This window comes from Netta rufina (assembly GCF_964035555.1).
Source record: "Netta rufina genome assembly, chromosome: 2".
Lineage (NCBI taxonomy): Eukaryota > Metazoa > Chordata > Aves > Anseriformes > Anatidae > Netta > Netta rufina.
In genome coordinates, this window is record NC_140124.1 from 100638229 (window position 1) to 100655145 (window position 16917).

Consider the following 16917-nt stretch of genomic DNA (forward strand, 5'->3'; position numbering starts at 1 on the left):
CAGGTCACCAGTTTTTCCAAATGAAGACAGCACTCTACATTCATGTTTTCCCTATCAGCAGCTTGAGAAATCTGAGGGATATCTTGAGAAACCTAAGGGATATGAGGTGTGTATATATTTATATACGCTCACTTATATATACTCACAGGATAGAAGACCACTTGTCATCATTGTTATAAACTGCAACTGAGTCCAGACTTTCTTTCCAGAAGTTATTACTGTGTATTGTTATTTGTCCTATCATTGTATATATAGCTCCACTGCCATTATACTAATTTGGTTATCTAAATGTGATGTAGTCTTTACTGGCTTTGATTTAATACTGAATTCTCTTTCCTTAAAAAAATTATCTAAATGGACACTCACAAATAGTAAGAAACTGTGTCTGCTGTGAAAATAAATTTAAACAGGAACAGGGTTGCTTTTATAGGGCTGACAAATGCTACCAAATCACATGCACTTGCAGAAGAGAGAAAGTAAAATGGTTGGAGAGAAAGGAAGCTTAATTTCAGTTTCAATAGAAACTGCATATCACTGTAAACTATGCAGACATTAGTTGTGAGCCTTAGATATAAAAAATAAAACCACCTAAGGGTCATTTTCCACAGTGGAGTTTACAACTTTAATGCTTGTGGTAGTACTTGAAAGCAATAACAGAGATGAAACTCAGTGAGAAGCTTTCTATTACTGATGTGCTTTGCACAGGAATCACTTAGAATTCTTCTCTATTCTTCTCACAGTAGCCAGAGGTCTCTGCTATAAGCAGTGAAGATCTATAGTTTGGCTTTTGTAGCTACAATCACCACAGAACTGCTTGGTGCTAGAGGGTCAAGCAACAGTGCAAAAGAGAACTTGCTAACACCTACTAAACAGCTCAGAATGAAAAAAGGAATTAATCTGTTTCAGATTGGTGTGCTATCATGCATTTTATCCTCGTGACAGAAATACATGTATAATGTACAGCCTTTTAACCATGACATTTGCCCACTAAACACCAATTCTGCCAGTCTTTAAAATAAATAAACTGTTTTGCAAATCGTATTGTTGCATTTATCACACACACACACACAAAAAATAAAATAAAAGTCTCAGGAGAGATACAAGAGTGAGAGTGGGAGGATAAACAAACTCAGATGTAAGAAAAATGAATGTTAGACAAATCACACACACAAAAAAGCTTATTTTTCCTGCCATGTATTTTCATATGTCAATGAGTCTTTGGGTATAAAAATTATCAGTAGCATGTAACACAGATTTTTTATGGCCCCAGGGCATATGTAATAACAATTGAGAGATTTATTACTAACCCTCCAAACTAAATATGCTGGTTGGTGTGTGTGTGTGTTTGTCATATCAAATGACTAAAACAGAGACTACACAACAGAAAACCTTCCCTCTTTTGTCAAGGGATAGTAGGCTTACTTGATCCCTCTACTGAATACTCTTAGATGCACATGCCATATATCACATAAATGTCCTCTAAGGACAGGAATGTGTAAGGACTTGGAGAGATGAAGAACATAGAGTATTAAAAATATTATTGCCAGGACAAAGTGAAATATCTTATGAAAGAAAACTCATTAGGCTAGTTCTTTTCTGATCAGAGAAGTATCTATCAAACTGTAAACATTTCACAAACTCTTAAGGGAAAGTAACCATTTGAAAAAGATAGCGGGATGGATGGGGTTAACACCTGCTCTGAAGGGATTAGTGGTTTTAACATCCTGTCATGTCTAACATCCTGTCATATCATTTAGATATAAACAGCATAACACTATTATTCAATTGCTTTTAGCCCTTAAAACGTCAACAACAACAACGACAAAAATCTAAAACTGTAAACCCACTAATACTGTAGTTTCTATGAGAATACAATCTATGGTCTTGCTCAGGTACTAAGAGAAATCTTTTGTTCAGTCGGTGACCTGAAGGAAAGCCTTTGTATGGCTACAGAACATGTGTGAAATAAGGTGCTAAGACTTCTTGATTCTACTCCAGATTGTACAAACTATATGTTTGCATCTCTTTTTCAAGTAAATTACTACATAGACTAACTCAAGAGTCAATCTCAAAATGAGTTTAACTTATACTTGCTATGTGTTTTGAAATAATGACATTCAAAGATAAATTATCGGTGTACAGTTATTATTTAATGTGAAAATAACAAAATTACCTTGGCAGTGATACAGCTTCCATTTTAAACATGAGCAAGAATTCAGATGTATTATAAATATACTCACTTTTCATGAGTTTTAAATTCAAAATGTAACTTGGACAGACCTTTCAGTTTCAGGTCAAAAAGAACCTCAGTAGTCTTTTAAGAATTTTTTAGATGTGTTTTGAACTAAAATTTTTGATAGTATGCCTTTATGAGCATGCAAATTTACTCTAAAAGCGAGAATGGATAAGTACTTGGACAGATGAAGAACATAATGTATTAAAAATATTATTATTAGGACAAAGTAAATTATATGATGAATATATATGAATAAACATGAGGAATATTGGCAAGATAATACATTTTAAATTTTAATTTTTTATTAGAGCTCCCAAATGATTCCACCCTCTGATCAGCCATACTTTGTTAAGAGGGTGGTGATCCTTTAGGATAGCCAGCTGGGATACGTTGAGTGGTTTCTAATCCTTATCACTTTCCTACGACATAAGTAGGAAATATACGTTAAGTATACTTCTATACTTGTACTATAGTTTGAGACGAGTGGTAAATTAAACCAAGTCACAAATTAAATCCTGCCTCTGATAAAAAGGAAACGACTTCACAAACATTTGAACTTTCTTTAAATCACACACAAAAAATACCTGATCTTTGAATCAAATTTCTTGAAGATTTCTGTACATTTTATGCTATTAGGTTCAGAGATGTCCAGAATCTCATAAGAAATGAATACAATATAATTGATATAGTGCTATTCATTCTATAATTTAATTATGTCATTTTTTATAATGATATTTTGCTTGTTTTGTTATGACCATTGAGGCAGCTCATTTTATTGTTTTGTTAAAAGCTATTGGATTTTATAAAAGCATCAAGACAGTAATAATCATTGAGTGATGTAATTTAGGGAGGAATAAATGAGCACATTTTTTGTTTGCCCTCATGTTCATTAATAGGAATTAAATGACAGGAAAATCACAGATTTTGTTTTGTTATAGCATATTCCATCCACTAGCATCCTTCCTGTGCATGTGTCTAAATTTTGGTTCAAAAGACTTACAAAGCTTGGGCTTAGTACTAGCACCTGCCATTGTCCTTTCCACCTGTGTTTGACAACATTTAGATTTTGATTTTTTGTTATTCTAGGCAGATATGAGTTTAAAGCAAATATATTTTGTAGTCCAAAGTGCTGTTGAAATGTTTATCACTGCCTTTTAAAGGCTGTGGAACAACAGCTACTGCTTTCTTCCACTGCTTCCTCAACCAGAAAGGTTTTTATCATCCTTTCCCATGAGAGGAAAATGTGAACACAATGAACACATGAAGTTTATGCTATTTGGTGTAGAATTTAATATTTATTTGTAGAAAAAAATATGATTAAGCCTTGAAATCACATCCAACAGTTTAGTTTATACATCCAACAGTTTAGGTAATAGCAAAAAAAACCCCACAGACACAAATACCAGCAAAGATAACATGGGACATCAGCCAAGAACTGATATAGGAGCACTTACAAAGTTACTTACCATTTTGTTCTCTCTGAACTCCAGCAGCAAGCAAATCTGGTTCCCCAAGACTTATATCATTGAGCCTGGTTCCTAGACACTCCATGCAAAGATGTTTGCACCATTCCTCTGCCTCTAATTCTGAAAAAAAACAATAAAAATAAATAAATATTAATGTTAACATTTTACTAAAAACAAACAAACAAACAAACAAAAACAGTAACTTCTTAAAAACTAGCTTAAGTTAGTAACAAAAAAATTCCACTTCTATCTCTTAGTCTTGATTTATGAACTTAAAAAAGGGGTTTTACACTATGAGTACTGCAATTCCCATTTTCAGACTTAGGGATAGGAGGTGGAGTTAACAGAAAAGAGAAAATACTTGTTTTCAAAACAATATCTTTCCAGAAGGCCTGCATGAAAGAAAAATGCAATTTAGAAAAAACATCAAACATAATATCTGAAATAGTCTTTAGCTCTTTAGCTGAACTATTTAAAGAGCTTTAGCTCTTCAGCTGAACTATTGAAAAACATTCTTCTTCTAAAGGTTCATATTTTTCTAGGGGTAAAGGAAACAACAGCAATAAAAAGTTCTTTAAATGCAAAATTTATTCCTTTGCTGTACTGAACACCTACGCCACTCAAGTCAGACTGAATAAGGAATTCATTCAGTTCTGCTCACCTCTTTTTGGTCTAAGAGCAATTTAGGCATTAGTTGGAATTTTTGTATGAAAATTCAAACCCTCCTCATCCTTTTTGAGTCATCCATTGCATCCCATTGATCTTTATCTGAGAGCTCCGTATCTGCCAGTTTATCAAGATATGAACACTGTCTGAGACAGCACAATAGCTGCTCTCCACACCCACTTGCATTTCATCCACTTTCCAAATTTAACATCACAAAATGTCTGGTATTGGTCAAACAAATATCTCAAACGGGTGTTCCAATAGTGTGAAACCACAACTAATAAAAATCATGCAGCTAGGCGGGTTGCCTTTTATTACAGAGTAAGTGTCACCTAAGGGAAACTTTCTGGAGAGCAGGCTGGGCACCAGGCCCAAAATGAAAATCCGTTGTCATAGTCTATATCTGATCATCCTTAGGACTGGCTGACTCCAGTTATCTAGAAATGTCTCTATTAAACTGCCACTTTTTTTTTTTTCCAATTCCTATTTTTGTGAAGATCTGGAAAATACTTTGGTACTTTGGTGACAATCTCTCCAATGCAGTGCTGAAATTCAGAAAGACAAAAAAAAAAAAAAAAAAAAAGGCATCTAGTTATGATGACTCACTGTAATTAGTAAAAAATTATATCCAAGAAAAATCTTTCCATGCCTAATTGGTACAGTCCTTGAATCCTTGCACAGATCTCAAGTGACAGAAACATTTGCTGGACAAGAAAGGGAGAAAGGCCTTTTTCTTCCAGGTTCCCACAATATATTTGGAAACATGGATTTATTCAGGGCCCTGAATAATCCAGCCATAGATTGTTCCTGAGTTAATCTGTCTATTAGCTGACAGAGTTCCCAGACAGAAAGATCAAATGAATGAGACTAACATGACTGTTGCTGCAGGGATATAATTTTATTTATTTATTTATTTATTTATTTATTTCTTGAGTGCTGCAAGCCAAGAGGCTTTCTTTAACCCTTACTGATTTTTTGCAGTCTTTGTCTCAAGACACGTATTTCCAAAGTTGTTCTTCTCATGACATCCTCAGCTTCTGGTAGTAAGAGAATTTTGTCAGTAATCTCCAGATGACATTTAACTTTGTGTGTAAGAAGAAAATACTGAGGTAATAGCATACTATTTCTTAACACTTTTTTTCTACAGATACAGCCTGCTTGATGGAAGTATGGAGAAAGAAGCTATATCACTAGAGAATAAAAATAAAAATAAAAATAAAAATAAAAATAAAAATAAAAATAAAACAGGGGGTTAATAGTAATAAGATGATTTCATTTAAAATCCTACCTCCCAAATTCATTTTTTGCTCACGCATGAAGAAAATAAATTTCTCTCCAGCTTTCCTGCCTTCCTCTCTTTCCACCTTTGCCTTTTCCTTGGATATTTGTGAGGTCTGATGAAGCAGACTTATGTCTATAGAGGAGAGGACTTCACAAGACATGTTGTAATACGCTGCCAGCATGGAGACGGGGGCACGGGGGCAGTGCACTTACATACAGGTAAACCAAGCCCTCAAAGGAGGGTTACTGTTGACTTGCCCAACAGCTACTCCAACTCTGGGGAATCAGTGTGGAAAGGCTTGTAGCATACAAGTGAGAGAGCAAATCTAGTCTGGTGCTCTCATGTTTCCTTTCCTTCCCTCTCACATTTTCCTTTTTGACTAAATTGTACTACAGAATATTGTAAATGCTGACAGGATGTCTAGGTTTATACAGAGCCTGCATTTTTTTTTTTTCCTGGAGGATGATCAGGATACAAAATTTTACTTAAATCCATATTTTATTATTTTATTTCATTTGCCTGCACCCAGACCAAAAGGGTACATTCCTGAACTGAGATGATGGTAAAAATACAAAACTAATCTTTCTAATTTGCAAACATCTAAGGAGAAAGGAAAATGTACTGACATTTCCCTAAGTCTAGGTTAACATCTATATATATTCAAAATACTACTCTCATGTAAAAGCAACAAATTCTATTTATATATTATCACACCACATTTCCAGCAGACTTTTGGGGAAACAAGCAAACAAACCAACCAACAAACAAAAAAAGCTCTAGGAAGCTGCTCCTTGTGAGTGTTTTCATCTCTCTAGTCCACTTGCTCACTTGCTTCTTCCTATTATAGCAACATCTAGAACTTGGAATTTTGGATTCAGAAACAGCCTTTCCGAGTGTTTGACTCTAGCAGTTTAATTTAAGCTGCTGCTTCTTCCTTGCAAGATGTTTGTGATCAGACCCAGATTAGACCATTTTCCACCTACCACACAGAAGAAACTCTCTTAATGTGAGTGCTAAAAGATTATGGCTGCATTTTGCAAAGTAGACTGTAATGCATGCACTGTATTGTTGTATAACTCAAAATTTGTGTCTTAACAACTATCTATGCAATACAACAAAGAATACAGTTTCAATGCAAGTGTGAAATATCTTCCCAAAAAACTGTGAGGATTTGTGTATGCTGTCAGAAGCATCAACATTATCTCCAAATGTGTTTGGAAGATCAAGGGTAGGAGGGTACTGTGTGAGTTACTTTTACCTAATGCATCCTGATAGCTATTGCTTACTTGCAAGGGATTGCCTTAGACCTTTTCCTTGTCTCACGTACGAAATCTTCTTTAGAAGTAGGTGAATGACCTTTCAAAGTTAAAGCCATATTTCTCCTTTCATCATGTGTATCTATAAAGCAATTTACCCGTGGCAAGTCTAGAATGCTTTGTCTTTCCGGGTAAAAAATTAAATATTACTTATGAATTTTAAAATGTATTTATTATAATTTATAATACATAAATGGACCAGTCACAATATCAAGCTTTAAGAATGATAGTTACCACATTGCGAAAGAGAGATATCACTATTACTAGTTTGTTTTGATTACATGTAAATTTTGAAACATGAAACACTACAGTAGAATAAGGTCATAAAATACTGCCAGCAAAATTCTTCTTTTTAATGCATGTAGATTAAATTTATTGGTGGTAAATGCTGACTTTTTACTGGTAACTGGTACTTATCGCTAAAAAAAAATTAGTTTCCTTTTAAGATAACTGAATTCTTGGACTGAATGATAAATTGCAAACAAAAAACAAACAAACAAACAAACAAAAAAACATTAACAGCTATAAATAAAATCAAAATTCTTGCATTTGCATCTTTCCCATAATTCATTTATAAGATGCTGCTATAGAAATGTCATGAGGTGATATAAAAGCTCTTCTGGTATTTTAAGTTTAAAACAGTTCATGCTACACAACATATGCTCTGGGAAGGAAGTGATGGGGTAGATTTATATATATAAATTCACTATACCTACAGTTTATACTTTGCCTATATTTGCTAGAGTTGTGAATGTTTTCAGAATCTTAACTTAGGAAACCTTTTGTATATGGACTAAACCCCATGCCTGAGTTCCGATAATGTCAGATTTTTCTCGTTTATCTCTGAAGTTCACATTCCACACTGTCACCACACACCACTATGAGCTGCCAGAATGGTTGAAGAGGTAAAGCCCCAAAGAGGTGCTCACTCTATTGCTCAGTTCAGTTTTCATCTCTCTGAGAAATGCCATCTCCTGCTCTGTAAGGCTGTGCCCTCTTTTCCAGGAAACCCCCTCCTGTCACTATCAACAGCACATATTCCATTGGTAAAAAAGGGCTCTATTTCTATGTAATTCACAAAGCTTAAAAACAAAGATGAGGAATTTTGTTGCTTTGCCTTCTCATGCAGCCCACTTAAAGTGGTTTCACCATGGATTTAAATTGAAAATAACATGTATGCAACATTAGAGGGAGATAACAGAAACTGTCCTGATGCAAATTCAGAAATCTCATGTACTTTTTGAGCTTTCCATAACATTAAGCTGTGCAAACCTAAAATGTTAGCTTTTCCTGAAACATATATCTTCTAAAAATATAAATTTAATAACATCCCTACATTTCTCTGTACATTTCTAGCAGTATAAATTTTGCTTAAGGGAGTATTGAATGATGCAATGATCAATTTAAATGAAAAATTACGGTATATGAGCAAATATTATTCCACAACTTCAACCATTGGTATAATTTTAATGATTTTAATGCTTTTTTATTATTATTATATTTTTTTTAAGCAAACATAAACTAAGTGATATGCCAAAAAAAAAAAAAAAAAGAAAGCTTATAGTTTCCTTTCATTGGCAACATTAAACATGGCATGAGGGTAGCACAGCTAATTACAACAATTAGCAAAATACATTTATTAGTTATTATAAAATCAAAACTGATATTTCTACCAACAATCATTCCCACTTACCTAAAGATGCTGGAAGAGGCATCACAAATAGGATTCTGCTAAGTTTAGTCTCTGCGGGTATCTATGCTTGTAAATGGCTAGCTGTGTGTCCCTATAGTTACCTAGGTATATGAAAACTGACATTTTCCTGACAATTCCCCCTTCATTTCTGAAAGTCTGATCAAAACGGTCAGCTCAATTAACCAGTACCCAGGCAATACACCATCTATTATCCTGTCTTTAACATAAACATTAAATGTTATGTGACTGCTTTTGAAGACAGTAATGACATTTAAAAAGATTTATCATATTGTTGTTACCATCCACTAAACTATTCCTTAAAGCACACTCTATTTGCATATAATATCTACACTTTTACCTACATTGCTTATTATAAAGGTTGCTGGATATATGACGCAGGGGATATTATCTCCCCAAAAGAGTCAGGACCAGACTTAATCTTCTGAGAACAGTTTGTCCAGTGAAGGATTATTTACACAGTATCATATTCAAATGTAGCAATATGAAATTAACATACAACATATGCAGTGTATGTATTAAAAGCATTAATCGGATGCTTTTGAAGGAATAGCAACTGCTAATTACAAAGCTAGCTAATATGCCAACCAATTTAGAATGGCTCTGGGACTGCAAGGGTCCATGCACAATGATAGCTAATGAAACACTCCAACTGAAAGAACATCAAACTCTGAGCTCAAATCTGAGCATCAAATTCTGAGCTCAAACTCGGAAATGCCACACACAGTTGAATAGTAGTCTGTAACCAAAGTTACAACATTAGGAACTAAAGTTTCTCATCTGAAATACTACTTGAGAATGTAGTCTTCAAACAGAACTAGAACCTTCTGCTGACTTGTTAAAAATGGAGAAGGTGTGGGGAAATGAAGAGATATAGTTAATCTACAAAACAGTGATTTCCTCTGATCAATACCAGTGCTAATGTAGCTTTCTTTTTTTTTTTCCCTTTTCCTTTCCCTTTCCCTTTCCCAAATGGCTATTTTGAAAAAAAAAAAAAAAAAAAAAAAAAAGTGACCATCACTCAGTGATTAGTCCTACAGAAATGAATTAGAGCATTCTGGGAAGTGAATTAGTGTTTTAATTAGTCTTTAAGGTTAGATTTCTAGGTACGCTTATGGACCATGTATGGTACTTTACACTGGGGACTAGTTCTTCTTATTATACCACAACTATTTATCAAGCATTAGTATGTCCAACAGACCAACAGTGAGCTGATAGAGCATCATTACTCAAAAATATCCCTAACAACCTTTCACTCTCAATGTAAACTTCCTTTCAAATGCAAAGTAAGAATCATAAAAACCTGCCTGAACATAGAGGAAAGATTTGCATTGTGACTGAAACTAACAGACCAGTTACAAGGATCTGGTGTGGGAATTAGACATTTCCCCAGGACTGTCAATTCATACCTGTTTCAACAGTTATTAACATCAAATGACAATGGCATGAAAGTAAAATAACCTCAGGCAGCTTGTCTGTATTGGGAATGTCAAAAACACCATCAGTCAACTGTCCAAAAAGGGTCTGTCACCAGCAACATAACATGCAGAAGATGCTATCACATCAACTTATGCAGCTACTCCATGACTGGCAGTCAGCAATGACATTTGTCTGGTTTAAAAGTTCATACTATTTCAGATCTAGTTTAGTCCTACAATACTTTTATTTCTCTTGGGAGTAGAGACTCTTCTTAAATGTGCAGAAAAGCTGAAGTATTCTTCTCTCCTATTGTCAAATGTTTAAGTTACAGCCTGGTAAGAGAATCTAGACCTAAAGAAACTATTGCAAGTTCTAAGGTTCATTTCACTTTTTTTTTTTTTTTACTTTTTTTTTTTTTTCATATCTTCTTATCTTTGAAGTAGTGACAATTCGTACTGTTTGAAAAGAAGAATTAATGTAAACGATTCCAGCAGTATAATCTTTGCATACAAGATCAAGGTGGTAATGACTAGTTTCAAAATGGGGGAGGAAAAACATGCACCATTGTCATTACATGCTTCATTGCTTTTATGCCTTTGACCACAGGACTTTTCACTCGAGCCATCTGAATATCTGCTACTTTATTAACTCAGTACATAGAGACAGCTACTAGTAGACTAGAAAGTCTTAGGAATCTCTGTTTCTTTCTTTGACTGAACATATCTGAATGAAGTCTTACAGATTCAAATGTTCACATTTATTAAATATTGTCCTATTTAATAGGACAAGTCAGTGTCAGCGCTGCACCCTTCTGATGTTGCAGAGACTGTAAGAAACCTCTCCTGCATGGTTCTATATGATTCTTTTAAAATAAAAACAAGACCAATGAAAAAATCCTTTTTTTTTTTTTTTTAAATATTTTTTCTTTCTTTCTGTGCTTCCGTTACCCAAGAACACAATGTTTGGCCCTAAACCCTAAAATGAGTAACATGAAGAAGTGATTCCTTGCTATTATTAGAGTTGACAACCAAGATTTTATGACACTGTAACTGCAAAGAAACTGATTCAAAGCAATTGTGGACAACTTCTGACTGAAATTACCTAGAATATCATAACACAGTCTCATGTGTTCTACTTGATTTTCAATTGCATAAAATTTTACTCTCAGACAGAACTAATTATTAGCTAGAGAGGACTCTGTGTTTTTACTGATTCATTCTCAGTGGAATTTAATGGGGTACTACTGCAAAAAGAAAAGGAAAAAAACACCTTAAAGCTGCAAATTTAATATCTAAGGAAATATGAGAAAAGTGTTTTTGTTTTTGTTTTTGTTTTTCTCTCTCTTTTTTATTTTTTTTTAAATATATATACAGAACTTAAATCCAAAGGAGCTTCTCATTTATTACCAGTTCTTCACTTTGTTTACTGTTATTTTACTCTTTTCCTGAATCTTTTATTGTTACTATGAAATGGATCTTTACATTCCATATACCTAAATATAATTTCAATTTAAAAAATGTCTTATGAAAATAGGAACAATGAAAACATTCACACTTTCAAATTAGGCAATGCCTCCTGCAAATATTAGGTGTTTGAAATAAAACTGTATCTAAGTTATATCATTTTAGATTTCGTTGTCTGTTTGCTTGTTTGCTTTTTGACATAGACTGCTGATGTCGTTACCAACATAATCTTAAGTAAGAGACATATGGCTGCCTGAGGGGAAGCAGTCTGACTAAAACTTAAACTCAGAATATCATCTTTCAAGAACTTAATAGGCCCTCCCCTCTCCTCTCATTCCCTTCCTTTCTTCTTTTTATTTCAGTAGAAGGCATCTAAGATTCAGGACAACAAAAATAACAGCAAATAGGCCCATATTCAATTGTGTCATTTTTCTCCAAGAAAATCAGGGTAAGTCTTGATGAATTTAACATTAGAAAACACACGCCATGATTAAATAATATGAAACTTCAAGAACTCTGTGCTGAATCATGGCTTAAGGCCATGTTAACTGGAGACTCGCTGTTGAAAGATTGTTTTATTTCAAATCTTTCCTCCTTATTTCAGGACAAACAACTCATCATAAAAGTATAAAGGACATTTAAATTTATTAGTTTGAACAATATAAAGTGAGAGCTGCATAGAAAGTTTAGGGTTTAGGTTTGTAAATTGGGAATGCTGGTTACAGTGAAAAACATTATCTGAAGATGAAGCTCTAATTTATGAATGCTGCTGATCTCTTGCCCACTTACAGCTTAGTTGTAAATTGATTTATAAGCACACACAGGGCAGGGGATAGATTCCCTTTCTCTCCTTTAAGGAATAGCCAGATGGACAACATTCAAACGGTAGCAAAGACTGGTCTTCTGTGTTTCTTGCTTGGAACCCCAGCAAAAATCCTCTTTGGGATCTCTCATGGTCAGAACTAAGTTCAAATCCAGGTTCTTCTCCTTGGCTGATTATTTTACAACGGAGAGGACAAGCTGGACAACAAATTATAATGAGAAAGGCATTATTAAGAATAGGGATGAGAAAATTGAACACTGTCATTTAAAATTCTTTTCCTTACTTTCTGCATTTTAAATGATTATTTAAAATAATTTATTCTTTTAAATGAAACTGACTTGAATATTACTCTTCCTTCTGCTTGGAAACCGTGCCCTACTTATGGATCTTCTGTTTTTAAAAAAATTTCCCCCTAAAAATAATAAAATAACAACTTGATGTTGTGATATGCGAGTGTAATTGAGGATTTATTGACTTAGTTATAGACCAATTAATCTGTCATCATTTTTCTTTTCTTTTGTTTTTCTGGATGCCAGTGTTACAATATGAGCACAGCAGCAGCTAGATCATGAAAAGTAACTAAACAGTATAATTCTCTTCTTTCTGAGTCAGAAAAGGACAGGTAGACACTTATTATTCTTCACATTTTCATAATAAATCCCAAAATATGCACAGAATTCTTATGGCTGAAACATAAAGGCGATGATTTAATTTTTACTTTCAGAAAAGGATAATTAACCATGAATGTAACAGGAAGGTAATTACACCTAACAAAACTGCCCAAATGTGGCTTTCTAAGATACTCAGCTGAACAAAGACTGCTTGCATATTCATTTCAACATTTCTCACTGTGTTGGGTTTGAGGTGGATGTTAAACAGCTGTAGTACTTTCAAGACAGATGCTACAGCACCCAAAGAAAATCGGCAACTTCTTTACTGAGAGTGCAGATTGCTTAACACAATGTGAATATCCAGTTTCAAAATAGTTGGATTTATGAGTTTCTGATGCAAATATTTTATTTTTGTTCTAAACAACATATTTAGTAAGAGAAAGGAAAAAGTCAATTTTACGTTTATACTACTTCAGAGTGTATTTTAATCAAATTAGAATTGTTCATGTTAAATCTGCCTAATTACTAGGTAGTAGGTTCTCGCTCATGTCATACAGTCTTTGTTATTTAATTCCCTTCTTTTTTTTCAGTCAGATGATTACAAGCTATAGGAAAATGTAGGCATATTCAAGCAAACCTATGTTTTGCATACAAAGCAGAAGCAACTCAGTAAGACATTTTGTCATCCCTACTGGATTCATGCTTAGAGGAACATACCTATAATGACTTGTCTATCTTTCTCAGACAAGTTTGCTTAATTATCTGGAGGCTTGTCCATTAGCACATTCAAATGTTCTTTGATTTTACATTTATGAGCCATCTTCATTTTATATGCCCACAGCAAATTCTCTAATTTGATTATTTCAGTTGCTATGTCCAGTTAAAATTATCCATAACACAATCTAGGCAGAAAAAAAAACAGCTGTAAAATCGACTTCATGTTTTATTTATGGAATATAAGCTTCAGCTACAGGATTGATTTAATTTTTTCCCTTGAAGTTGAAATGAAATGCTGTGCTACTGAAAGGTTTGGCCAATGAAGAACTTGAAAGAAATAGACAAATTTATAATGTAATTGAAAATGTATCATTCTGAAATGGAGCTGGCTGTTTTCTGCAGCACTCCAAAGAGCTACCTTTGTGGAACACTTCACAAAGTAGTTCCCATTTGTTGAAACAGAGATAATATGTATTGGTAAAGCATTGATCTTATTTGGAATATGATTAAATGTTTACATTACTGACAGACTTGGTTCCCTTTTCCATTTCACTAATTACAAGTTTGTTTCATTCTTCTGTTAGCCAACAGGCTTACATTTTTTCTCCAAAATACCAAATTATTTTTAATACTGTCTAGTTCAGAAAGAAATTATACTTCATAATAGATCTGGTTTTATGGGTTCTTTAATAGGAAAATAATATTATGTCTATATTTTGACTTTAGAACTACACACATTTTTTAAAAAACGAACAAGATACTTGAGATTATCATTTTTCTCAACTATACAAAAAGGATAATTGCTCCTCAATGCTGCCCCATACAGTGATAATCTAATATGTGTTGCTAGTAACCTTATGCTGATATAGTATTAAAAAAAAAAAAAAAAAAAAAAAAAAAAGGAGAGAGAGAGACAGAGAAAGAGAAATAAAATCCAGGAACAGATTCAAACATAGAAAAATTAGGAAATGTCCCACATTTTCAAAATGAACAGCTTTCCAGAAACCAAATGGATCTAGGTTTCCATCATTTAGAACCAGACTAACGTTCCTCATCATTCTAATGAATATGTAGCTTTCACTTCAAAGCAAGGCTTCAAAACTTCAAAAGACTTTAGAAGACTAGCACATATCATATACATTTTACTGAATATGAAGCTCAAACTTGTAAAACATACTATACAAGTGCATTTTCAGATGAAAAACTTATGTTGCTTTTGTGGAAAGAATCATTGATATTCTCTTTACATAGCAGGTAGAAGAATTTAAATGGATGATAAATGATTTTGGGGGGTTGGGGGGTGAGGAATAACGTCCACCTAATATGAAGCAATCCAAAGCTTGTCTGAATGGACATAGTGAACTGTTACTCTAGGTGGTCATCAAAAACTACCGAACAGCAATGCAAGCTTGATGCACCAGACACTTGCAAAATTTAAACCAAGGATGGCTTTGGTTCTACATTCTGGAACATTTACAAATTGATAAAAGATGAATATAAAGAAAAAAAAAAAGAGACAAAACAACAACAAAAAACAAACAACCCAATAAAAGGGAAAATAAATTTCCTACATTTTCAATATTTTTTAGATCAATGATAGCTATTACAGCTAAGAGTAAGAAAATCTTTGCCATCATTAACACTTTACTTGCCTTATTTTCACATTAATACACTATTCTCTGAGTTTCAAAGGCATAAATTGAAAAACAGATTTAACTATTTGGCTACTACAGATAAACACAACTTCAAAGACCTTTATAGTCAACTGCTTCCCTCTATTGGTATTAATTCTATTAATTCAGTTTCAACCTCAGATTAACTTGCAAGACAGCTGTAGCAGCAGTCGCAATTGCTTAAAATAAAACTTGAAGAGCAGCCACATTTTAAAAGAGAAATTGGAGCAAAAAAAAGGAAAAAAGGAAAAAAAAAAAAAAGAAAAAAAAAAAAGGAGGCTTTCTTTTACATGTCTTTGCAACCTTAGACTGAATTCCTTTATTTGAAATTAGGAAAAAAAAAATCAATGGGGAAAACATTCTTATTTATTTACCAGGGGAATGGCTGAGTCCACTTTTCAAGAGACTTAATGCTGACTTGCTTGGAGCTTCATTCTAGGATCATTAATTACTGTAAATAGGGGAATCTCAGTCATTTGGGAATGCCGAAATCTGGGAATCTTGACCATTATATGACAGAAACTGTTGCATACAAGACACACAACTATTAGAAAGCATTCAAAGGAGGGCTCTAAAGATTATGAAACACCTGGAGGGCAAAACATATGAGGAGAGGCTGAGGTTCCTTGCACTGTTCAGCCCATAGCAGAGGAGGCTAAGAGAAGGCCTCATGGAGGTCTGCAGCTTCTTCACAAAGGGAGCGGAGAGGCAGGCACTGAGCTCTGCTCTCTGGGGACAGCAATAGTACCTGAGGGAATGGCATGGAGTTGGGACAGAGGAGGGTCAGGCTGGATGTTAGGGAAAGGTGGTTGGGCACTGGGACAGGCTTCCCAGGGCAGTGGTCATAGCACCAAACCTGCCAGAGTTCAAGAAGCATTTGGACAATCAACTTGGAGGCATGCTTTGATTTTTGGGTGGTCCTGTGTGTTGCCAGGAGCTGGACTCAGTGATCCTTATGGGTGCCTTCCAACTCAGGAGATCCTATGATTCTGTGATACTATGTGAATCTATTCTAACTGAAGCCCTATTTTTGGAGATTAATGAACTATCCTAGTTAAATCTCCAAAACCAGATTCCAATCACAATAATGCTAGACTACTCTCAGAAAATATAGTCTTGGTAAGATGGTGAAAATCAGTGTATAACTACTAGGAAGGAATTGATATTTTAAAAGATGAACACAAAAAATAAAACAAGAAATTCATAAAAAGATTGGATACTTCTCCAGACAATAAGTACACGGAGTATCACAAAATAAGAGATTGTTTTGTGTTCTGCTCTTGGAGATTACCAGACCATTATTACACACTGGAAAGCTTCTTGTTCTTTTCTGAAGTGAGCACATTTTCTTCTTTTATTTGGAGGACATAAATTATAGATGTGGTAGTCCCTTCAAATACACAGAAAAGGTTAAAATTCTGAATTTATGAATTCATGAATTTTAGAGTTACTTCTACATAAAATTTGTTTGTTTCTGTTCTTAAAGTCAAATCATAGTTCAATACATTTCCCATTAAATACTGCCAAAGAGATT

At 34.0% G+C, this 16917-nt stretch overlaps 1 protein-coding gene across 1 annotated transcript in view; it reads right to left on the reverse strand.

Annotated features, from left to right (window-relative positions):
• Positions 1 to 16917, reverse strand: part of DOK6 (docking protein 6) — a gene marked incomplete at both ends in the record, with an annotated part of 248722 nt that overhangs the window by 95520 nt on the left and 136285 nt on the right. Inside the window, one exon of the mRNA XM_084281323.1 lies at positions 3703 to 3822. Within this exon, the coding sequence (XP_084137449.1) occupies positions 3703 to 3822 (120 nt within the window). The remainder of the gene's footprint in view (positions 1 to 3702; positions 3823 to 16917) is intronic.